Source organism: Pleurodeles waltl, chromosome 10 (genome assembly GCF_031143425.1).
Source record: "Pleurodeles waltl isolate 20211129_DDA chromosome 10, aPleWal1.hap1.20221129, whole genome shotgun sequence".
Lineage (NCBI taxonomy): Eukaryota > Metazoa > Chordata > Amphibia > Caudata > Salamandridae > Pleurodeles > Pleurodeles waltl.
In genome coordinates this window covers 954,066,903-954,092,539 of record NC_090449.1, presented here as the reverse complement: position 1 = coordinate 954,092,539, position 25,637 = coordinate 954,066,903, and the positions used below count along the sequence as shown (strand labels likewise).

Genomic DNA, 25,637 nt, shown 5'->3' with positions numbered 1-25,637 from the left:
TTGACAGTAAAGAAAATATAATGATCTTAATTTTTATAACAACAATGATTAGCTTTCGTTCACTTTGGGCTTTATATATAGCACAATCCTACTAAAAGAAGCAAGAAAGCCCAAAAAATAAACTAGATTACAAAAGTAAAATTTCAGAATTACCACATGAACATCTAAAAACAGATTTATAGTCACATGATCATGTACACCAATAAGCAAATACATAACAAATATAATGGATAAAAAGAAAGAAATCACATTAAATCTGATTACCACTTTGCAGCTATAGTTAGGATTGCCAAAGATAGTCATTCCTCAGATGTTAGCTCCCTAATAACTTTTCACCCAGTTGTCGAATGATCATAAAACCTTCCAGACCTACAACATTTTTTTACATTGAGATGATGTAAGTTTTTTGTGGTGAATCCTTTAGGGAGTGCAAAGATAAAACGGATCCCATAATGTGATTTCCACAAATGCACTTTATGTAGGTTATTGTATTTGGGGGCATATTTATACTCCGTTTGCGCCGGAATTGCGTCGTTTTTTTTGACGCAATTTCGACGCAAAACTAACTCCATATTTATACTTTGGCGTTAGACGCGTCTAGCGCCAAAGTCCATGGAGTTAGCGTCATTTTTTAGCGTGGACACCTACTTTGCGTTAATGAGATGCAAGGTAGGCGTTCACGTCAAAAAAATCGACTCCGAGGCATGTGCGTCGGATTTATACTCCCGGGCAAAATTCACGCCCGGGAGTGGGCGGGTCAAAAAAAATGACGTACAGCCGCTTTAGTGCCGTTTTTTAGCGCCTGCAAAAGGCAGGCGTTAAGGGACCTGTGGGCTCTGAAGGAGCCCAGAAGTGCCCTCCCATGCCCCCAGGGAGCCCCCCTGTCACCCTTGCCCACCCCAGGAGGACACCCAAGGCTGGAGGGACCCATCCCAGGGAAGAAAAGGTAAGTTGTGGTAAGTATTTTTTTTATTTTTTTTTGTGACATAGGAGGGCCTGATTTGTGCCCCCCTACATGCCACTATGCCCAATGACCATGCCCAGGGGACAGAAGTCCCCTGGGCATGGCCATTGGGCAAGGGGGCATGACTCCTGTCTTTGCTAAGACAGGAGTCATGTTAATGGCGTCTGGGCGCCCAAAAAAAATGGCGCGAATCGGGTTAAGACGATTTTTTTGCCTCAGCCTGACTTGCCCCATTTTGGGACGCCCAAACGCCATTTTTCCCTACGCCGGTGCTGCCTGGTGTACGTCGTTTTTTTTCACGCACACCTGGCAGCGCCGGTCGGCTAACGCCGGCTAACGCCATTCAATAAATACGATGCCCGCATGGCGCTTCAGAATGGCGTTAGCCGTCGCTAATTTTTTTGGCGCAAAACTGCGTTAGCGCAGTTTTGCGTCAAAAAGTATAAATATGGGCCTTGATGTATCACAAAAATGGCTCAATGGATTTATATGAAATTTTACAGAATTATACATTATAGTGCAGAGATAATACTTTTTGGGCACTGCAGTTAAGTAAAGGAAGTATTTTGTAAGTTATAAGACATATAAACTGAGTGATTTCTGTTTCACTGAATTTCACAAAATTGTGTGAAACTGCCACAGTACATCACCATGGTTTTAAAAAAATATATTTAAAAAATAAATACATTTCCCTACCCGTTGCCACTTAAATAATGTGGTAATAGGTAGGGACCCACCACTCACCTATATCTAAGGCCCTAACACTGAACACAGCCAAAGAGTAGTAAAATCAATATGGCTGCCTTTTCATTCTCTATAAACAGCCATTACTCAATTATATACTGGCTTGCCATCACCATGTGCTACAGTATACTGCAAACTTATCACAGTATACTATGGCCCAAAATATAACTAAGGCCTAGCTGTATCATGGGATTGTGCTACGGTTGCATCATTCACAGTGTTACATGGGCAATGCAGTATTTAACTAAGATTTACAAAGGAACGCAATGCCCCCAAGAGTGGGCCTGCATTGATATGGTAAATCTGGAAAAAAGAAATTCAGAGCAATTTGCTGTTTTGAATTACTCTGTACACCATAATCTACATTGCTGGTAAATTTGACGTACATCCATATGCCATATCACTATAACAACTCCACTATACACTATTACACTCTATGCCACTCCACGCTTCTCCACTGTATGTAACTTCACTCTACGCAACACCACTCTATTCTTTTACACTGAATGCAACTCCAGTCTACATCATTCCACTGTATGATCCTCCACTGGATGCTATTCCACCATACGCTATTTTACTCCATGCCATTCGACTGGATGCCATCCTACTGTATGCCACTCCACTCTACTCTACTCTATTCTGCTGTATGGCACTTTATTAGATGCTACTTCACTCTTTTCCACTGTATGCCATTCCACTGTACACTACTCCACTTAACACCACTCCAGTGTATGGTTTTCCACTCTACTCCACTTTATTATATGCTATGCGATTGAATGTATGCAACTACACTGTATGCTATTACACTGTACCACTCTATTATACCCCACTCCTCTGTGCGCTGCTCCACTCCACACAATTACAGTCTACACCACTCCACTGACCAACACCCTGCTCTACACCACAGCACTCTGTTTTCACTCTACGCCATTCCACTGAGTGCCACTCCACTTTACACCACTTCAGTGTGTGGCACTCCAGTGTACACCACTTCATTCTATGCTATTCAAATGGATCCCACTCGAATGTAAGGTACTCCTTTGGATGCTATTACACTCAAATCCACGCCACTGTTCACCACTCTACATCACTGCATTATACACCACTCTACTGTAGGCTACTCTAGTATGCACTATTGCACTTTATACCAGCCCACTGTACAACACTCCGCTGTACACCACTTCACTCTGTGCTATTACACTGTACAACATTGTATACAACTCCACTCTACTTCTCTTTGATATATGCTACTCCACTGTATGCCACTCTGCAATACACTACCCCAGTATATACTATTCCACTTTACCCAAATCCACTGTATGCCACTCTGCTATATGCTACTCCACTCTACGCCACTACAGAGTATGCCGCTCCACTCTACCCCACTCCATTCTACACTATTCCATTGGATGCCATTCCACTGTATGCCACTCCATTGTATACTATTACACTCTATCACATTCCAGTGTATGCCACTTCAGTCTACACCACTTCACTTTATGCCACTGCACTGTAGGCTACTCCACTAATGCTATTCCAGTCTATTCCACTCTTGTGTATAAACCACCACTCAACCCCACACCATTCTAAGGTAGTCCATTGGATGCCACTCCACTGTATGCCACTCCATTGTATACTATGCCACTCTTGTGTACACCATTCTGTGCTATTCTACTGTATACCATTCCACTCAATTCCATGCTAGTCCATCGTATACCACTCCACAACAGTGCACTCTATGCCACTCTACTTTAAGCTACTTCATTTACCCCTCTCTACTGTACACTACTCCAGTCTTCACCACTCCACTGTACGCCACTCCACTCTACCCCAGTCAATTCTACGCCATTCCACTCTAAGCTATTGTACTCTATGACATTCCTCTGTACTCCAGCCTACACTATTTTACTGTATACAACTCCATTCTATGCTATAACACTGTTCACAGCTTCAATCTTTGCCCTTCTAATGTATGCTATTCCACTCCACCCCAGTTCATTTTACCCAACTCCATTTTATGCTACTACACTCTACCCTACCACACTACTCCAGTCTAAATCACTTTACTGTATGCTACTGCACTACATGGTATTAACATTTATAACACTCCACTATACACTACTAAACTCAATGCTGCTACACCATATGCCGCTCTAATTGACACTACTCCACTCCAAGCTATTTGTCTTTTTTGCCACTTCACTTTATGCTACTCCACGGTACACCACTCCAGTGAATGCCACTCTACTCTACTCTATATAACTCCACTCTACAAAACTCTACTACACTCTGTGCCACTCTACTTGACCTTACTTAACTATATCCCCAAACACTTCACTGTCCAAATTTGCACTCAACTCTATGCCCATACACTCTGCTGTATAACACTCTACCTTACTCTTACAGTTTTCAAAACTGTATGACACAGCACTCAACTGTCTGAGATGCCACTCCAATTTATAATAGTTTCCTCTACTCCTCCCCACACAACTTCAATACAAGCCACCCCACTCTACATTAATCCACTGAACCCTGCTCTACTCTACACCACTCCACTCTATGCTATGCTATTCCTCTCTATGCCATTCTACTCCTCTATACTTCATTGTACCGTATTACCATGTGTGCTACTCCACTGCATGCTGCTCCACTTGATTGTAATCCAATCTATGCCACTAAAGTGAATGCCACTCCAATCTAGGCTTCTCCATTGTATGCTATTCCCCTCCACTCTATAGAACTCCACTCTAAAAGTCTACCATACTTGATGGCACTCTGTGGCTTTCTATTCCACTCTATGCCCATACACTCCTATGCACAACACTATTCCACTATACAACTCATTTCTGTATGATACTACTGTACAAGATCCCACTACAATTTATAACAGTTTACAGCTGACACTACACTAGTACACTCCAATCCATGCCACTCTATGACACATTAATACACTCTATTGTACTTTACTCCACACCATGTTACACCACTCCACTGTACTAGACTTTACCTCATTATGTGCTACTATACAACAATCCCCTCTATGCAACTCCACTCTACTACACTGTATGCCATTCTGCACTTTACTCCTGTCTCTCCTCCTTCACTTTACCGTACAATGCTGTACTATACTATATGCCACTGTACAACAACCTATTCAACTCTACAATACTCTAGTCCATAAAACAACACTGAATACAACTCTTTGTATGCCACTGCACCCCATTTTACTCCACTCTACTCTGACACTCTACTCCATTACTCCACTGTATGCCACTCAACTCTACACCACTCAATGTTATTGTACTCTATAACACCGTATGATAATCCACTGTACCACACTCTACAGCACTGTACTGTACACCATTCCACTCTTCTAAAATTAACTAGAACGTATACCACTCTACTCTCATCACTTTCCAATGCTGTACAATACCCCACTACACTCTACTGTACAAAATACTCCACTTTATGACATTTTACTCAACAGTATTCTAGGCCATTCCACTCTACTGAACTTCACTATAGTCAACAACATGCCACTCCACTCTATGACACCTTACCCCCTCTACACTACCCCATGCCAGTGTTATCTTCTCCACTATACTCCATTCTACTACACTTTAGCCCACTCTATGCCACTGTAATATACTCTGCTATATGCTGCTTCACTGTCCGACACTCTACTCCACTGTATACAACTCCACTCTACAACACCATATTACACTCTGTCACTCTACTCCACTCTATACCCATCTACTCTATGTCACTGTATTACACTCAATGACACCCCACCGAACATCTCTCTAGGATACAACACTCCACTATATCATATGGCACTTTTCTCTTTGACACTCTCCTCCATTGTACTCTACAACATTCCACTTGATGATACCCCACTCTATGACACTGTACTTTACCCTACTCTACTCTAAAACAATTTACTCTCCTGTATGACAGTCTATGACACCACACTTTACTGTTACGCATGCCATTACACAGTATAGCTTTCTGCCCTAGTCTACAATACTTGACTTGACTTTATGAGACACCATGCCACTAATCTATATAACACCTTACTACTACAATGTACAATTCACTACTACACTCTACTCTACTAATGTTCAATCTAGAATACCCTAGTCCATGACAACAGACTTTATAACACTCTCCTCCATTGTACTGTACAACACTCAACATAGCAACTCCTCTTCACAATATGAAACACCGTTTATTAAAAACTAAAAAAAAAAAAGAAAAATGTCATTCAATGAAAAAAACCAAAGGTTATGACATTCTACTCAATGATACTCTCACTGACTCAATTTCATGACACACCAATTGACAACAATCCACTGTACAACACTATGGAATGCCACAACACTGCACAATATGCCTCTCCACCCTATGATGCTTCACTCCATGATACACCATGCCACTCCACTGCATAGCACTTTATTCAACTGTGCACTACGTCACACCACTCACTCGACTCCACTCTATTCCACTCTACAATACTCCACTGTATGACACTAGAGTCTATGACACTCTCTTCACTATATTTATGTCACTACAATAAAAGACACTCCACACTGTGACTTGAAACACATTTTTAATAAAAAATAAAAACCATTAACAGAGAGAAAGAGAGTTAGAGAGATGAATGGATGGATCACACATAAAAACACCACAGCTAATATTTAGTATAAGCACTTACAATTGGAATACTTCCACATTGCTTGAAAGATAACAAATCAGTCAATGTGTATAAAAAGTCTCTTACTTACCTTGTGTGTCATTGTATGTATGATCTCGGGATGGAGCCTGGTTTTCAATTTGAGGAGGAAGAACACTGCTGGAACTTCGTATCCAATCAAAGCCATCTGAACGGAAACTTTCAAACCATCCACAACTATTGTGTTCAAAATCACATTTGCTCTCTGTAAAGAAATACAAAAATGCAGTGAACAAATTAAGAAAAAAATGGGTGATTATGAAAAATTAAATAATAATATGACAATTTTCTAAATGTGCTACACATGCAATACATTTATCTTGTTGTAAAAATGATTAGATAAAAATAGTTCATGCCCTTTAGAATGCTGTACCTGACATATTAACCAAGATTTGAGGGAAGATAAGAATTTGGAAGGGAAATTCTTTGTTACAGTAGTTTAGAAGCATTTGCATAATCCACTAACTCCAAGGTTTGAAACCTTGAGCGTTGATGTCACAGACATCAGTTTTATGCCACATACACATTTACATGTATGTCATAATCACACCTTCAGATTTAGATATCAACACATCAAGAGAATACATGCTATGTTAACAGTATCTACATATTGAGATGGTACATTTGCATACTTTTTATGAAGCTTGAGGGCATTTTATGACTGTAGGATTTTCATGGACTGGGATCAAGGTGGTCTTTTGATATAGGAGCCAGTTAGAGCAGATCCAATGAGGCACTACAATCCTGTTTTTCAAAATCTTATGTGAATTGGCTGAGCAATATGATCACTAAAGTTTGGCAAGTCTTAATTGAGAGAAATGTCAAAGGGTCAGAGACCTCATGACTGCTAGGAAAGTTGTTTTACTGTGTAAAATAAGCGTTCATGCAATCTGTAAAGTAACAAACCATTTGTTCTCTCTTCCATTTTGCTGTACTGTGGTCATAAACTTGACTGTGATATTTGCACTGTAGCAATAAAAGTAGGGATGTGCGTTTATTAGTACAATAGCTCCAAACAACACTGCTGCATTTAGTTTCACTGCAATGGCATAAGTATGGGCCCAAATAAAATATGAATGAAATTGCAGCACATTTGTGGGAAATATTTAGATATTTCCTTCTTGATATAGGGAAGGACTGCAATCATCATCATAAAACAGCTTTACTCGGTCATACGAAAAACCATAATGAGCATACATAACATACAGCAAATGTACACTAGTATTAACACCATGCAAACAGTTTAAATGATAGAAATACATAGGTGATCAACAGATAATACAACTGTGCAGGACAAAAGTTAATATCCCATTGAATTCCTTGATCTAACCGCAGCTTTTAAAAAACTAGCAACATAAAAAACTGTACCCACTGAGAGCATATAGAACCAAAGGAGCACGTTGCCCTTGTTTAAAATCTTGCACCTGAACAAGGGGGATTGAATAGGCCTTTCTATGCATCTCATAAAACTTACAGAGCCAAGTACAATGCATGGTATCCTGCAGAGACACCTGTTTGTAGCCGGAGGGTACTAGAGAGGATGTGTCTTGCCAACACTGAGGAATTGCTAGTAACTTTGACAACAGATTTACCCTAAATCTGGGCAGCAGGAATTGAGCATGGTTAGAGATGACAACTGTGAGATAGAGTTCTGTGGATAAGTTGGTTTTCAACAAAAGATAGCCTCGCCCGACACTTTCTGGAGGGCCACAGATACTCTCCCCAGTAGTCTGTGTCTCTAAAAAGTATCACTAACCCAGCTGCAGTCTGCTTTAACTAGCTTACCAAGACAAGTAAACAGATCCCCCCTTCCTATAATTTGAAACGATACCTTGATGTACTCAAGCCATGGAATTTGCACAGCAAAGTCAAGGGACAAACAGTCTTGCAATACCGCTCCATTTAGATGTACTCCTTTGGCCCTTATGTCAACCTAAGATGTCAACCCAACATAAAAAGGGGTGGGGAGCTATAATACCAGTGAGATAACTTACCCTCAGCTCTTCTTGTACTACATAGGAGGAAGTAATCTGGGGGACGCAAAGAAGACATCTAAAAAATGTATTTTCAACCACCTTCTTTTTAATACGCAATGCCCTTGGAGGGACCCAAGGAGATAAAAGGCAGTACAAAAAGCCTTGCCTCAGCTCCATAGCCCTTTTATGTAAATTTAGATTATGCATGAATCATGTTTTCTTTCACAAGTCTCAGGCTGGTCAAAATCCTAAAAAGAAGTGAAAAACCTTTGCAACACGAAAGCAAAGCTGGAGTCTTGGAAAAGAACTATCTAAGAAAATCCTTGAAAAAATGCCCAAATAGAAGTCTCAAACCTAAAAACCCTCAATTCTCTTCTCCTGATATTGAGAAAGGATAACACTTAGCTGCTCTCACACCAGAGTCCTAACACCCGGCTTATTGTCTAATCTGAGTGATCATTTTTGGGTCCACATGAGGTTCTGCAAGATCATGATTCTCTGATCGTTAAGGATATTTTTCCTCATTTCTGGAAGTGATGTCAATTGTTTGCGTGTGCCTGTCTCAGCCAAAACAGTAATTGGACTGATTCAAAATCGATTTCTAATAAACACTAATGAAAAACAAACTGTCTAACATACATTGTGTCAGGAACAATCACTGGAATAATTGTATGTCAGTATCAGCCCTAGATTCATACAAAATTAGGATTGTTGAATTATTTTGTTCTCTTCCCAAGTTTGACAATTTTGCTCTAATATTTAAAAAGTTTTCAATGCAACAATATTAACCTTCAAGGATATTGGGACAATAATATTGCTTCTGCTGTCTTGTTTTTTTCAGTACAATAAATTGTTAACAACTCTTTAATTTTCAAAAGGTACACTTTAACTTTTCCAGAATGCTCAGCACATGTAAGGGGGGGCTAAACACACACACACACACACATATATATACGATACCCAAAAGTGCCAGGAAGACAGGAGGAAATTGACTAGAATGTGGGATTCACCAGGATTCCATATACATAAATGTTATACCGTGAGCTCTTGCAAAGAACACACTCAGCACTCCAGAATTACTAACTTAGCTAAATACCATTACATTATTACTAATCTATGTTTTCTAAAGACAGTCACATGATTTACCTACACTATCACTTAAGTGGGTGGGGCGGACAAAAAGGATGTGGCTGATAGTATATTTGCTCACTTCTTTTTCACAGTCACAACAAAGCACATCATTCATCCTGCAGCACTCCACAATTACACATTTCCCAAAGCTTGCGGTAACAATACACATATATTTGTGGTAACAATATACATTGTATAATTTAATAATAAACTAACTTAATTTAAAATTAAGTTATATAACCTTTTTTTTAAATATAATAACGGATGATAGTTTTAATTGTTGTTTATGATGTTTACAACTTCAAACATTTAATTTATTTCATTATCTATTACACATTTAGTTTGATGAGTTATTGTTCTTTTAAATGCTATTCCTTTATTTTATTAGTTACAGTTCTCTAATAATTTAAATTAGTTTACAATTATATCATACATTAAATTATTTGCATTCATTTTCTATACGTTTTTGTATGGCGACCTCTAATTTGGTGATGGCAACCAACATAAGTAGATGAAAAGTTGCTGATAGTAACTTTAAATTCAAATTTTGTTGCAGGAGGCATCCACTCCTCATTTGAGGGGATAGAGACATGTAAGTTCATCCCTAGGTGTGAATCTTCACTCAGAAATGATGGACAGCCAAATATATATTTTGGGAAGTGGATTATTGGAAAGTGCGGGTAGGTACCTATACTTAGCAATAGGCCACAAACCCCCACTCGGTCCAGTCAAGAGCTCAATTGTTAGAAATGAGGTCTTTGATTGGCAGTCAGGTTAACCCCTGTCCAAGCAAGGACCCTCTCTCTAGTCAGGCTAAAGGAGTATCACCCTCAATTAACCTCTGTTCACCCACTTGGTAGCTTGGAACAAGCAGGCAGGCCTAACTTCAGAGTCTAGGTGTAAAGCATTTGTACCAACACACACAGTAACTCAGTGAAAACACTACAAAATGACACAACACAGGTTTAGAAAAATATTTAATTTTATCTAAACAAAACAAGACCAAAATCAAAAAAATCCACCATACACAAGTCAAGTTATGAATTAAAAAGCAAAAAAGAGTCTTAATCATTAGTAAACATTGCTAACGCAGTTAGGGTGAAAAAGTACCTGGGTTGCGTCAAAATAACATGGCATGGGCGAGTGTGCATCAGAAAAGGCCAGCGATGCATCGATTTCTCACTTGCAAGAAAACCGTGCATCGCTCCTCTTCCGGTTGGGTCGGCATGCGTCGTTTTTCCTTTCCACAGGAGAGCGATGCATCGATCCGGACAGGCACCTCGGGTCCGGGAAAGCTTTGCATTGTTTGTTCGCGCCCAGCAGGGTTTGCGTAAAAACTCCTGCTGCATGGTATCAGCAAAACCGTGCTAAGTAGGTTGTGATGTTATCAGCCTTTGTCAGCGAGTGTTGCGGGCCGGTTCTCCAGCCACGAGCATCGATCTTCCAGCTGCAATGCAGATGGAGAGTAGATTTCAGCTGCAAAGCCGGCGGCGCGTCGTTTCTCAGCCGCGTCTCAGACGGTGCGTCAAATGTTTTATTTGGAAAAATTTCATGTTGGAAATTGCGCCCATTGTGCCGCCTACCGGGTTATGACCCCACCTACCACCATGGTTTCATGGTGTTTGACAGTAGGCCATATCAGTGACAGGGAATTTCTTCCCTGTCACTGATAGGGGGCCCCCAACCCTCCCACCTCTCCAAAGACCCCCAAACCCCACCCACTATCTCTCCTAACTCCCCCCTACATCTACGGCCCCTTCACTCACACACACACACACATGCATACACACACTCATTCACACATACCTACACGCTTGCATACATCCAATCACAAACACATCCGCAAACAATTCCAAACATACACGCAGAGACGCATTATGATTTCTCACCATACATGCACTCACACTTCCATACATTCACACATGCAATCAACACTTAACACACACCCGCAATCACACACACACATACATGCAGACCCCCCCCCACACACAATACCCCCCACACCCATCCCCTGTCGGAGACCCGACTTACCTGGATCCAGGGGGTCTTCCGGCAGGAGACGGGATGGGGCGCTGCTACCGCCAGCATCGCCTGCCAGCAGAACACCACCAGGCCGTATTAGTTCTCATAATACAGCTGGTGGCGGTCTACTGGCGTGGTGCTGCTGGTAGTAGCAGCGCCACCTTACTGTCATTCGCCAGTATGGTCACAGCCGGATTTCCACCCTTCTTGTGGCGGAAAGACAGCTCTGGTAATAATATGGCAGACGGTTGGTAGCTGCGGCGACAGTCTTTTGGTGGCCATTGCCTCGGCGGTATGCAGTTTTTATCGCCAATGTAGTGATGAGGGCCATAGTCTCCAATGTTATCCTATGGGGCCCAATGATTACAATGGGGAAAACAAATGTAGCTTTTTTCCCTCACCAGGGTTTCTAAAACATCTTTTATAAAGTCCCTGCGTATATTTACACTGCACTCAATCCTGGGGGGACTTAGGGCAGACCTTAGGGGTGTCTTATATGCAAAAATAAGGTAGTATGAGATTTTGGAAATACTTTTAATTCCAAAGTCGAATTTTGTGTTAATTTTAACTTAAGAGCAGCCAGCAAAGCAGGTCTGCCTTTACAATGACACTGGACACCACAGCAGTGCACCTATGGGTGCACTATCTGTACTGGGGTCCCTAAACCTCCCATATACTAGGGGCTTAAAGGTAGGTTGTCAGAGCCAATCATAATTAGGTCTAATTTGCATATGACATTTTACACTGAGCACTTGCCCTGGGACTGGTTAGCAGTTCCCAGGGCACAGTCAGATTCAGTAGACACAAGTATCAGTCCAAACGTTCGGGATGATTAGGCAAAAAAGGATGACTTTAACCACAGTATATAACACCCAGCTTTGTGTTTGAAAAAATTGAAAAACATTAAACAGTAGTGGTTGATAAAAATCATGTGCAGACAGAATTATGCTATACATATTAAGTATTTCTTTGTTGTTCCCATTTCTTATAAACAAAATACACAGGTGAATACACAGAGTTACTAATGTGCATTGAGAGTTGACATAGGGTGTGGATTTTAATTAACATTTCTTTCTTCCCAGTACCTTGAACTAGTGTCATTACAGGGTTTTGCTAAATTGATTGTAAACCATTTTAGATCTTAGCTACTGACAAATAAATGCAGTAAAGGCAAATGAGATTTTGCTCAGTCTCCTTCAGCCATTGGCTATTTGCAATTTTTAGGTTACCGTTTGTTGTCTAAGCTTTCCATTTACAGTCATGGCATTTCACATGTGTTTCAAGTGATTTAAAGCATTTCCATCTGTAACCACTCCAATGCTATGACACCACCACCACTCAAACTTCTAGATGTGCTTTTCTCTAGAGTGACTCCTACCTCTCCCACTGGATAACACTGGAATACCTTATTACATTTATTGAGACATAAAATGTTTGAGTGCTTTTATTCAACAGAGGACCAATAACTAAGCAGGGATGTGAAACAAATACGATAAGTAGGCCCTCATTATGAACATGGTGGTAAATACCATAATGCCGGCGGGGTGGTAACTACCGCCAACAGGCTGGCAGTCCGGACTGCCAAATAATGAAGCACATGAGAAACAGCAAGCGTGAAAACCACACACTGCAAGCGTAGGAGTGCCAACATCGACGGAAGAGGCTGCCCACAGGCCGACAGAAAGGCCCCAATCACCCAACAAATAAGGAAGCACAAGACTGCTGTCAGTTCTGCGGCGGGAACCGCCGCCACAAACTAAATATAAAGGAAACACTCACCGTAGGCACACACAACACACCGAAGCAGACATGGAGATAGAATTGGAAATCATGCCAGTGCTGCTCCTTGCTATATAGCTCTACGACCGTGACTGCCAGCAAAGACGACAACGGTAGGTACCGCAACCTACTAAACAAGTGACGAAAGGGCACAGTTACACACCAACCCTGCAACGCACCCCCAACCCCTCACACCATCACAAGCCATACACACCAGAACAAGAGGTACTTACCTGACACAAGGCCAATATAACCTTCCCAAAGCACACACATGTGCACACATCACTCCCACAATGAAACAATGAACCAGGTCTCCTGAGTGTGCGACCAGCAACACTGGGCACACAAACTTAAAATAAATAAATGAAAAATGCAATTTCCAAATACGGCCATTTGCGAGTCTGAAGGGCCCAAATGGCTAGAACTTGACTCCACATGTGCACATGGTACTCCACCATAAAGGGACATCAATGGGGCAGCCAGGCACCTCAGGGAATAGGGGCGGGGGTTGCAGGGGCGGGGACTTAGGTCTGGGAGGGGTTGTTTGGGCTTACGTTTGAGAGGTGGAAGAGGCTTGGGTTTGCTCTTGGAAGGCGGGGGAGTGGGCTTGGACCAGGGGGTGGCAGATGGACCTGGGGCAGCACGGGCATCTTCCTCTCTGGGGAAGGGGCACGGGAATGTGAAGGGCGGACTGGGGCAGACTTAGATGTGGAAGGAGTGGACAGGGCAATGAGGTCGGCACGTTTAGGGACGAGACGGGGTGGGCCAGTGGGTTCGAAAAGGTCAACACGGGACAGGAAAAGTTTTTAGGGGCAGTTGGGGTGGACATGGAGGAAGGTGTGGGAGTGGAGGTAGAGGGAGTGCTAGTAACTGGTATAGGTGTGCTGGACATGAATGCAGGTGCCTGTACAGTATGTTTGAGGTGTGGTGGATGTGTGTTGAGTGGGTGTCTGGGAACCTTTGATTGTTTTGGGAGGAGGGGGTGGACACAGTGGGACAAGACAGGCTGCCAGTGTAAATGGATGTTGTCTGAGTGTCTGCAGGTCTGGTGAGTGTGCTACATGTGTCAATCAATGTCGTTGTGGTGAGTGCAGGTGTGGTGTCTGGCGAGGATGACTGGATGTCTGATGTTGTGGTGATTGCAAGAATGGGGCCAGCAACAGTGACTGAGGGTGCAGTGCTTGGGGGTGTACATGTTGAGGTGCCAGACAGGGAGGTGGGAGAGGTGGACACACTGGGGGAACTGGATGCTGTTGTGTGTGCCTTTGTACGTTGGCTGTGTGCATGCCTGTGGTGGGAAGTGTGGTGCTTGTGTTTCTCTGTGTGCTTCTTGTGTGTTGATCTGTGTGCATGGCTGTCTGAACATGTGCTTGGGATGGGTGAAGGGAGTGGGGTGCTGGAAGGGGCAGAGGTGGTTGGAGGGGGTACGGAAAGACCAGGGACACTGGCTGCCATCAAAGAGCAGGCCAGAGCCTGAAAAGATCTCTGTAGACAAGACATGGCACTGTGAATGTCTTCCAGGTATGCACTGCATTGTTGCAACTGGGATGCTAGCCTCTGGATGGCATTCACAATGGTTGTTCGCCCTACAGAGATGATCCTCAGGAGGTCAATAGCCTCCTCCGTGAGGGCAGCAGGGATGACTGGGGTAGGGGATGAGGTGCCTGGGGCGAAGGAGACGCCCACCCTTCTGGGTGAGTGGGCACGGGCAACTGGGTGGGGAGCAACTGGGAGGGCAATGATGGTGTGGGGGTGGCAAAGGATGACACAGAATGGGTGGGCCCACTAGGGCCAGCCACCACCAGGGAGCTCCCATCGGAGGAGATATCAGAGTCACTACCTCCAGTGGTAGTGGCCTCCCCCGTGCTACTCCCCTCACCATCCAACACACTGGTCCCTTTTGGCGTTGGTAGACTCTGCCTCCTTGGAACTGTGGGCTGCCGCATCCCCACTCGCCAATGCCACTGTCCCCTCGCCAGATGATGCTGATGTACACAGACAACACAAGAGTACAGGGGTGGGGAGACAAAACATGAGAGATATCTGTGAATACCTGAATGGATGTACAAACTTGGTGCACACACACTCCCACCCAGGTTACACACCTACACACAGCACCTCCAACTTTAGTCATGCCTATGCCCCTGACTACTGGCCACAACCATAGCATATAACTCTTCTCCCACATGACACAAGGACCTGATAAACTGTCAGACCTGCCCCTAATCATCCCATTGCCCATGGGGGCAGGACTGCTGGTAGACACCTGTCAGAGTCCCCTGGAACTAGACAGCATACATAATACAGCACCCTCAGACATCCATCAAAGAGGCATGAAATTGTGTTGGTACTCACCCCCTTGTGGCTGCTGTTCAGTCTTCAAGCGACCATCCAATTCTGGATATGCCACCGGCCAGAATGCAGCACATTAGGGGGGGCCAAGGTCCACAGGCACCCCGTCCTCATTGGGAGCACTTCCCTGGCTGGGCCTCGCAGATCTTCCTGGCCCAGCGCCGCAGATCCTCCTATTGCTTCCTGCAGTGGGTGCTACGCCGGTTGTAGACCCCTAGGGGCCGCACCTTCCTGGCGATGGCCTGCCAGAGTGCCTTCTTCTGATGGGGGCTGACCTGTATGGGACACATAAAAGAAAAACAGAGTTCAGGCTATGGCTAACTATACATCTCCTATGGTACGGACACTTCACAAGATCTTTTCACCACCTCACACATGGTACTTGCCACACAATCTACACCTGTGCAGGTACATACCGACCACACATGCACACAGGCACCCACCACCATCACACACATCCATGCATGTCATCCGCCTACTCACCTGTATTTCTGGTCGCCCACATAACTTGGCATACAGGGGTAGGACCCCGTCCACCAGCTTCTCCAGCTCCTCCGTGGTGAAGGCCCGGGCCCTTTCCCCTGTGACTCGTGCAATTTGAGTAACCAGAGTCAGGACACAGCAGCACACTCAATGGAATACTTAAATGCACGGATCCGGTGCATGTGCCATGAAAACAAACATGGTGTACATTTATGTTTACTCCAGACAATGTTGTGCGTGTGGAATCATTCCTGCAATGAAGGTCTGATTATGGAAGTGACTGGCAAATGCATTCACATTCACAATTGATTCAACATTATGACAGGGGACATACAAATTGGTGAACATGTGTTTTATTTGGTGTTATAAATGCATTGGTACGCTTTACAGAGATACGGGATAATGGTGGATGTCCATACTAGGTACATGTGCTCGGCGATTGTTGGCAGTGGGCATAGGTCCATCTGTCCCTTGCAAGTTGTTAAGTTGCGATTGGCTGGCGAGGATGGCAACACAGTGGCACACGTGGGAGACAGTCCATGTCAGAGTCACTTCTTAATGGGGGCCTTGGTCTTGGCAGTTGTTCCTGTGCCATATCTGGGTCTGAGGGACCGTTTGAGTGTATGGTGCTGGGCTGCCTGGGAGGGGTGCTGGTCTCCTGTGTGTCCTCTGTCAGTGCTAACAGTCCAGTTGCTGCTGCTGATGTTGAGGGCTGGTCTGTGTCCTGGGCAGTGGTAGGGGCTTTCATGTTTGTGGGGGTCTCAGGATGGGATAGGTAGTGGTGCTGCAGCACCCGTGCAATAGTGGCCACGGTGGCATTCAGTTGTTTTCACTGCTACATGGTCTCTTGATGTTGGGCTATCTGCAGCCTTTGACTCTGTTACAGGGTGGCCAGGATCTCTCCCATCCTGTCTTTTGTATGGTGGTATGCTCCCAGGACCTTAGAGATCCCCTCCTGGGCTGCAGCATCAATCCTTTGGCATCCCCCATGGGCCACTGATGCCCTCCCACTGGGCCTAGCCCCCTGTGCCTATGTCCCCTGCACAGGTCTGGCAGTACCACTTGCACTGGAGCCATCGTCATCCTGCCTGTTAGTAGGTGGGGACTCTGGCCTCTGTACTTGTGTTCCACCAGTCTGTGGCCCGGAGACACTGGTGGGGGTTGTTTGGCCAGAGTTGTTGTTGGTGGCTGGGTGGTAGGGGTGTCAGTGGTGTCCTCGGTGGGGCTGCTGGAGGGTAACAGTCCAGGACTGTGTGACAGGCCAGGGTATTCCTCACTGTCCACACTTCCCTCTCCAGTGTCCTGAGAGAGGCTTCTGTCTCCATGTGGGGCGATGACATTCCTTGGCCTTTCTGTCAGGGTGGCATGGGTGGTGGTGCCTGTGGAGGAGAATGGACATGTATGTTACATGTACTAATTTGAATAAGGATGCACAGCTCTGCCCTATTTTGTGCTGTTTCTTCCCCTGTTGGGCCATGCAGGGACCTATTGTGGGGTTGCCATTGCATTTTGCATGGGATATGGAGGTGCATTGTGGGTGCAGTGGTACCATTGTGATTTCCTGCAGCAGTAGGTGGCTGTGCACAGGGGAAGGGATGTGGGCCTGTTGGTGGGTTTGTGGGCATCAGGGTAACTGGATGTAGTGATTTTTGTCTGGGTGGGGTAGTGGTCCCAGTGGTAGTTGGAGGGATGGGGTGGTGCATGCATTACAGGTGTAGTGGATATGGAGTAATTGTAGATGACTTACCTGTCCCCATTCCTCCAGTGAGTCCAGTGAGGCCCTCAGGATGCAGGATGGCCAGTACCTTTTCCTCCCAGTCAGTGTAGTTGGAGGGTGTAGGTGTGGGTCCTCCCCCAGTGTTCTGTACCGCAATGTTGTGCCTGGATGCCATCGACCTCACCTTCCTGCGCAGGTCTTCCATCTCTTGCAGATGTTGTCCCTTGTGCGTGGATGGTTTCCCCCTGCGTTGACCTTGCTAACAATTGTCTGCCATAACTCCATCTTCCTGGCAATGGGTGTGTGCTGGACCTATGCCCCGAAGATTTGTGGCTCGACCTTCAGTATTTCGTCCACCATTGTTCTTAGCTCCTTGTCTGTGAAGTGTGGGTATTTAGGGGGTGCCATGGTGTGTGTTGTGGGTGGTGTGTTGTGTGGATATCGGCGAGGGTGATGTTGTGTGGTTGGGTGTGTGACTTGTGTGATGTTGCATTCAGTGTATGTGTGTTAGTCTCAATTGTCTTATTGGCGATGCAAAGGACTGTGGGGTGTGTATGTGAGCGTTTTATAGTGTTGTGGATGTGTGTCAGGTGTGTGGATTTCAAACTTGCCAATGTGTGCTTTTCTTGCTGTTGTGTACCATTGCCTGCTGTGGCGGTCCGTACCACCAATGGTCGTTTGACATTCACTATCAGCCTCTGTGATTTGTGCATAATTGTTTGGAGGACGGGGATTTGTCTGCTTGGTGGTGGCGGGGTGGGGTGAGCAGCCTTTCTGCCATCAAGGGCCCTGACAGTGGCTGGAAGTAGCAGAATTTTTGGAGGTTTCTGTTTTTGGCATCATTATATGGCGGGTTTCTGTTCACCGCCAATGGCGGTCTTCTGTTCACCGTCGCCACGGCAGGCAATGGTATTTCCCACCGTAGTTCTGACTATTATCAGTAGCAATCCTTAGCTAATGAGCTGGTCTCAATGAAGATCAGATGGACATTCCTCCCCGCTCCCAACCTGACACATGAGCAAATCTTTAATGAGAAGCCTGTGCCAATGGAGTGAACATCCAGTGTCATCATCTTGGTTGTTTACATAAGGTGTCTCCTATTTTTACAGCATAGGAGACACAGCAAATGACAGCACCGCTGAACCCAGAGAATAGCTGGTCCAATACCCCTAGACAGGGGTTACAACTGGAAAACATATACCTATATCTCTGAAGCAGGGGCTTCTTGTGTTGACAACATGTTAACTCTCCAAAGCAGGGTAGTGTATTGCAGCAGATGAGGATATGCAAGGAGGCCATGGAACATTTGCAGCTGTTACAATCTGAAGTTGTCTGACAATCTGTTTTTGAATTTCTAATTGCAGTAATTAACCAAAGGAAGAGGGTGGATTGATGAATTGTACTGGAATATGCACGGACAACTTTTACTGATGTATTGTTTTACGGTACAAGTCCCCAGGGCAAGAACAAATAGCGCTGATTCCGTCTGAATGCATTGGTTTGTTTTTTTCATTTCATTTAAAACTTGTATATATTCTTAATTCACTGGATGTAAATGTTTTTATTCTTGGCTTTGCCTTTGTTTTATGCTGTTAATGCCTCTTATGGGTTAGTATAAACTGAATAAATATTTTGATGATGCAGCTCTGGAGGTGTAATAAATGGCAGAACAGGTTTGATAAAGTTTGTTTTCCACTTTGGTTATTAAAATCGGATATCACCAAAAAATCTGATTTTGAAACTTAAGAAGAAAATAACTGAAGGACTTTGCAAGTGTTTTTCCAGGGCAAATATGTAGAAAAAAATATTTTAATCACACCTAGGCCTGTTTCACGGAAAATGCAGCTGAATCTACACCAGTTTTTGCCCATTTTCACTCATCATCGGGAGGGCAAACTTTCTAAATATATAGTGTGTCACTTTTTATTATATATTAGGCACTCTCCCACGTGGGCTTAAAATGCAATCTTTAGGGGGGATTACTTAAAATCTAGAAATAGGCTGTTATTTATGTCAAATATATCTCTTGCCATGGGTTACTGCAATGCTTTTAAACTGCAGCCCAGACAGAGGACAGTGTTGCTCTTGGCAGACAGATATTCTTGTCAGAAATGTGGGTGGTGTAAATGCACACTGCAGCTCACTTATGACTTTTACACAATAGGTGCAACCTCTGCTCTAGCTACAGTGGTCTTACAGTTAAATAGACCAATTGAGTAAAACCATGCACTGTGGCACTGAACACCAGTGTCACAGAGCAGAGAGTGCGATTACCGGCCAAAGTAAGGTCCACATCAAGGTGAACATCTGGGGTGACCACGCAGAAAAGGAAAATTATGGAACTCCAACAGGGATACTGTGTAGGCAATAATCAGTTTAGCAAACCACTTATGTTAACCAATATGTGGTGTGCGCTAGTTGGCTTCCACTTCGTGAAAGAAACTTGCTTAACCAACAAAAGACCAGCCGCAAAACGTAAAAAAAAACATGACAACCTCCTGTGTCAACAATGTCCGTTTTCAGAAAGAATAATCCAAGGTCTAAGTAAAAATTGAAAACCTCCCTATCCAGATTTCAAGAGTTCACCAGTAAAACTAAGAGAAAGGACATTAAAAGATGTTTGCATCAGTTAAGAGGTCCATTCATTTTTCCCTCAGGCGTCAGCAGAATGGTGATGCAAATATGTAATTTTCTCATTCATCTGTGCACATAGTTTGTGAGATATTAAATACTCTGTAGCTGTTCCCTCCTTTCCTTCAGTCTTTTTAGACTTACATCTGAATGGATCGTGCATTCTCTTTAGTTCTTCATATTAGTAGAGCAGATCACTAGCGTACTCACACTATAATTCCCTGATGTTCACAAAATATCAAGTTATTCACTTGTTACATGCATTTTAAATGGTTCTGTGTAGCTGCGTCATTCTTATAGCCCTCTACTTCAGAAGATTAACTTTTGCAGGAGTTACCACGCAAAACCAAATGGACATTTAACTAGCAGCTTCATGTCGAATTTGTTAACATTATTTTCATATTTTTGAGAGCTGTGTCCGATCATTCAATAAAAATAGCAATCAATGCTCTTTTCTTCAACTCAACGTGTCTTGAATCCCGGCACTCTCTTAAAATCAACTGTCTATGTGGAATATTCAGATGACTCTGAGCACCACCTGTGATGGTCTAATCGCTTGTTCCACATTTCTTTGAACTGAGGATGGATGCAGAGCAAAAGAGTAAAGTGCACTGGTGGGAATCATTTTCGTCAGAATAGACTTCCGAGTTCATTTTTTAATTGAACTAGACACCCTAAACGAGTATTAGCATAACAGCGAAATTTTAAGCCATTATGCCCCTTTAAAAGGTATGTAAATGAAAGTGTTACTGAAAAGTGTATAATTTCAAAATGCCATTTAGTTTTGCAAGTACCGTTAGCGAGAATCTAAAAATGTGAAAAGAAAAGGCTTAGGCTCAGATTAAAAAAAAGTTAGTGCCACGTTTGCGGCATTTTTTTAATGCAAAAGCAACGTTAACTTAACAACATGTTTAGATTGTGTTTCTAGAGCAGTTGAGCGTCAACTTTTCTGACATAGCGTAATTTTTTGGGAGTGTCACCCCACCTTGTGTCGTTTACGGACAACGATATGCAAGGTAGGTGCTCCCTTCTGAAAAATGATGCTGGGCTGCTAGTGCCAAATTTACACCCGATGGAAAAATGACACATGCAAAAGACGGGCTCCAAAAAAATGACGCTAACTCCAATTAGTGACAAAATTTTAACACTGGTGAGACCAGGCATTAAAATGAGACCCATACACTACTACATAAGGGAAACACACAGAGGGACCATTGTAAAGCAACAGGACACCATGGAAGTGTTAATCGTACAGCTTGGCACCCGTAGAAGATGACAGCGATGATGCCAAGTCCTACCAGCAACACCACAGCAACAGCAAACACCACCACAGCAGTCACAAACTCAGCATAGAAGAAGGGAGAAACTCTTTCACCAGCGTGCAAGCATCCTAGCCCTCAGGGAAGAAGAGAACTACTTTCTGAGGTGTGAGTCCATTGTACGCCTGTTCCACCACATCGTGCCAGACACCACAGCAAGAGTACAGAGTCACACAGCAATTTCACCCATGACCAAGCTCCTGGCAGTCCTCCACTTGCTGGCATCAGGTTTGTTGCAGACAATTGCCACACATGTGGGTGGGATCTCACAACCGTCCCTCTCTGCCTTCCTTACGAAGGTTCTGGATGCCATCTTCAGACTCACAATCCACTACATCTGGTTTACCAACACCCAGGAACTACAACAGGAGACCAAGCAAGGTTTCTACCAAATTGCTGGCTTCCTGCATGTGCTGGATGCAATAGAGAGCATCCATGTTCAACTTGTCCCTCCTGCAGTAACCGAACACCTCTACAGGAACTGCAAACATACTCACTCCATCAATGTGCAGACCATTGTAGACAATTGTAAAATTATCACAAACATCCTTGCTAAAGATCCCGGAAGCGTTCATGATGTTTACATCTTCAGGCACTCCACTATAAACCTACAATTCCAGGATGGACAATATGGCAATGGCCTACTTGTAAGTAAGATACCATACAAATCTTAACACACCCAACACAACAAACGTGTAGTACAAAAAATACAAACACAACATCAAACATACATGGACAGGCAAACACAGATATATAGACCACAACACATAAGCCACATGCCACTCTACACTGCATGCAATGCACATCTCCCTCACATACGCCCATATGTGCAAAGCCACAGTCTCTCAAGACTCTACAGTGGGTGGGTTGCCCACTGTACCATCCTGGGGAGTGCAAAGCCACAGTCTCTCAAGTCTCTACAGTGGGTGGTTTGCCCACTGTACCATCCTGGGGAGTGCAAAGCCACAGTCTCTCAAGTCTCTACAGTGGGTGGTTTGCCCACTGTACCATCCTGGGGAGTACAAAGCCACAGTCTCTCAAGTCTCTCCAGTGGGTGGTAGATAACAGTCTCCACTGGTTCTGGAGGGGGACTGGTGCCCAGAGTGCTTCATCCTGTGAAGGACAGAGGGAGTGGATGCTGTTCTCCACTGGTTCTGGAGGGGGACTGGTGCCCAGAGTGCTTCATCCTGTGAAGGACAGAGGTAGTGGATGCATGTCTCCACTGGTTCTGGAGGGTGACTTGTGCCCAGAGTGCTTCAGCCTGTTAATGACAGACGGAGTGGATGCTGTTTCCACTGGTACTGGAGGGGGACTGGTGCCCAGAGTGCATCACTCACCCCGTGACGGTCCAAGTTGCGTCACTGCCCCTGCCGCCCATGGGCTAGCGGGGCTTGAGTTGGCGGTCTTTGCCCATTTCAGCGGTGCTTGAGTTTGCAGTTTCTGACCAGTTCAGCGGTGCTTGCCATGGCGGTCCTTCATTGCCCAGCTGGGCTGGGGCTGGCGGTCCTTCATTGGGCAGCTGGGCTGTGGCTGCCGTGGCCCTCCTGGGCAGCTGGGCTGTGGCTGGTGGTGGCCTCCTGGGCACTGACTCTGGCGGTGGCCTCCTGGCCAATGACGATCGGGCTGCTCTCCTGGGCCCTGACTCTGGCGGTGGCCTCCTGGCCAGTGATGATCGGGCTGCCCTCCTGGGCACTGACTCTGGCGGTGGCCTCCTAGCCAGTGACGATTGGGCTGGCGGTGGCCTCCTGGACAGCTGGGATGATGGCGGTCTTCTCCGCCGTGCTGCTCCTCCCAGACTTTGGTGATTTCTTCTGCCCCTTCCCCACCTTGGGAGGAGTCACAGCTGAGTCGACACTCCCCCCGGGACCCTTGTGAGCGGCTTTGCTGGCTGGAGTCTTCAACCTCTCCCGCCGGGCACTGTCCAATTTCTGGTGCTTCACAGGGGGGGGACTGGCTGTGCTGTGGCTCCGTGTCACACTGGCTGGCCTGGTGCCCGGTGCACTCCACATACCTGTAACAACAGACACCACTGGTCCCGGAAATTTTTTGGCTGAGGTGCTAGTACGGGACCTGTGATTTAGAGGGGGGGTGGGAAAGAGGTCAAGCTTGGTCAGGAAAAGTTTCTTAGGAACACTGGGACGGGTAGCTGGAGGGGGTTTGGGAGTGGAGGAAGAGGTAGTGGTTGTAGGAGGTGTACGTTTGGTGACTTTGGGTGAAGGTGCATGCGCTGGAGGCTGTCGTGAGGTGGATGGCTGTTGGGTGGGTGTATGCCTGCGTTTGTGTATCTTGGGAGGGGGAATCACAGACACACTGGGAGAGGACACAGGGGACGTGTAAATGGTAGTGGGGGTGGTGAGTGCACGTGAGCGGGGTGTGCTGGTGGGTGTGCTGGTGCAGGACGTAGTGGCTGTAGTGGTAGTGCATGCAGGTGAGAGTGTAGACGAGACTGGGAGGGAGGAGGGAGACGACGAAGAGGGGGACACAGTGGAGGCAGTGGATGTTTCTGTGTCTGTATGTGTGTGATGCTTGCGTCAGTGCCTGTGGGATGTGTGGTGCTTATGTTTGCCTGAGCATCCCTTGTGTGTTGACATGTGTGCATGCTGGTCTGATGGTGTGCTTGGGATAGGTTGGGGTACAGGGGATTGGGTCTGGGTGGAGGAAGTTGGAGGGGGGAGGCTAGAGACAGGGACAATGGCTGCCATCAGTGCTGAGGCCAGAGTTTGCAGGGTTCGATGAAGGGCAGCCTGACCAGAATGAATGCCCTTCAGGAATGCATTTGTGTGTTGCAATTCCCTTTCTACACCCTGGATGGCATTCAAAATGGTAGACTGCCCAACAGTGAGTGACCTGAGGAGGTCAATGGCCTCCTCACTGAGGGCAGCAGAGGTGACAGGGGCAGGGGCTGAGGTGCCTGGGGCGAAGGTGATGCCCACCCTCCTGGGTGAGCGGGCACGGGCGAAGGCTGAGGGGCTGCTGGGAGGGCGATGCTGGTTGGGGGAGTGGCGGCTGTACTTGTAGAAGTGGGGGGCACAGATTTCGCCGCCACCACAAGTGAGCTCCCATCGGAGGACGAGTCCGTGTTGCTGGTTGCAGATCCTGTGACCGCCATGAAGCTCCCCTCACCCTCCATCCCACTGGTGTATTCCGAGTCCGTGGTGTGGCCCTCCATGGCCATGTGGGATGCAGCTCCCTCGTGCTCCGGTGCCACTGTACCCCCACCTGATGATGCTGATGCACACAAGAACAGGGAGACCACAAAAAGGGGGGGGGTGACAGAAGAAAGACAGGTTGAGTTCATGGCTTACCGCTACCGTTGGCGGACAATACAGACACAGCAGCCCCTTGCACTACGCCGCGCTGTTGGGCTCTACAGATGCAATTCCTGGGATATGTCCTACATGGCTATGGTCAACATATGCACACATAGATGACACAGGGGCATGTATACCTGTACTTGGCATTCTACAGAGGTGGGCTGGGGTGCCACATGGCCTGCATTACGGAGGGGCCTAGCCTACGGAACTCGCCCTGGCCTAGGGAAACCCACAGCCCTCCTCCCCCACCCAGACACCTTCACTGCGTGCGCAGAGTCCGCTGAATGATGTTGTACTCACCCCCTTGGGTCTGCTGTGATGCACTCAAGCGCCCATCCAACTCAGGGTAGGCCACCGCCAGGATCCGGAACTTCAGGGGGGCCTTGGTTCGACGGGCACCCCTCCCACGTTGGGAGACCATCCCCAGCTGAGCCTCCGCCGTCTTCTTGCTCCAGCGGCGAATGTCCTTCCAT

General features: G+C 45.6%; 1 protein-coding gene across 2 annotated transcripts in view; it reads right to left on the bottom strand.

Annotated features, from left to right (window-relative positions):
* Nucleotides 1-25,637, bottom strand: part of MALRD1 (MAM and LDL receptor class A domain containing 1) — a 2,469,603-nt gene that overhangs the window by 2,079,121 nt on the left and 364,845 nt on the right. For both annotated transcript variants that reach the window (XM_069211777.1, XM_069211778.1), the window contains exon 10: nucleotides 6,493-6,645. In XM_069211777.1, coding sequence (XP_069067878.1) covers nucleotides 6,493-6,645 — 153 coding nt within the window. The remainder of the gene's footprint in view (nucleotides 1-6,492; nucleotides 6,646-25,637) is intronic.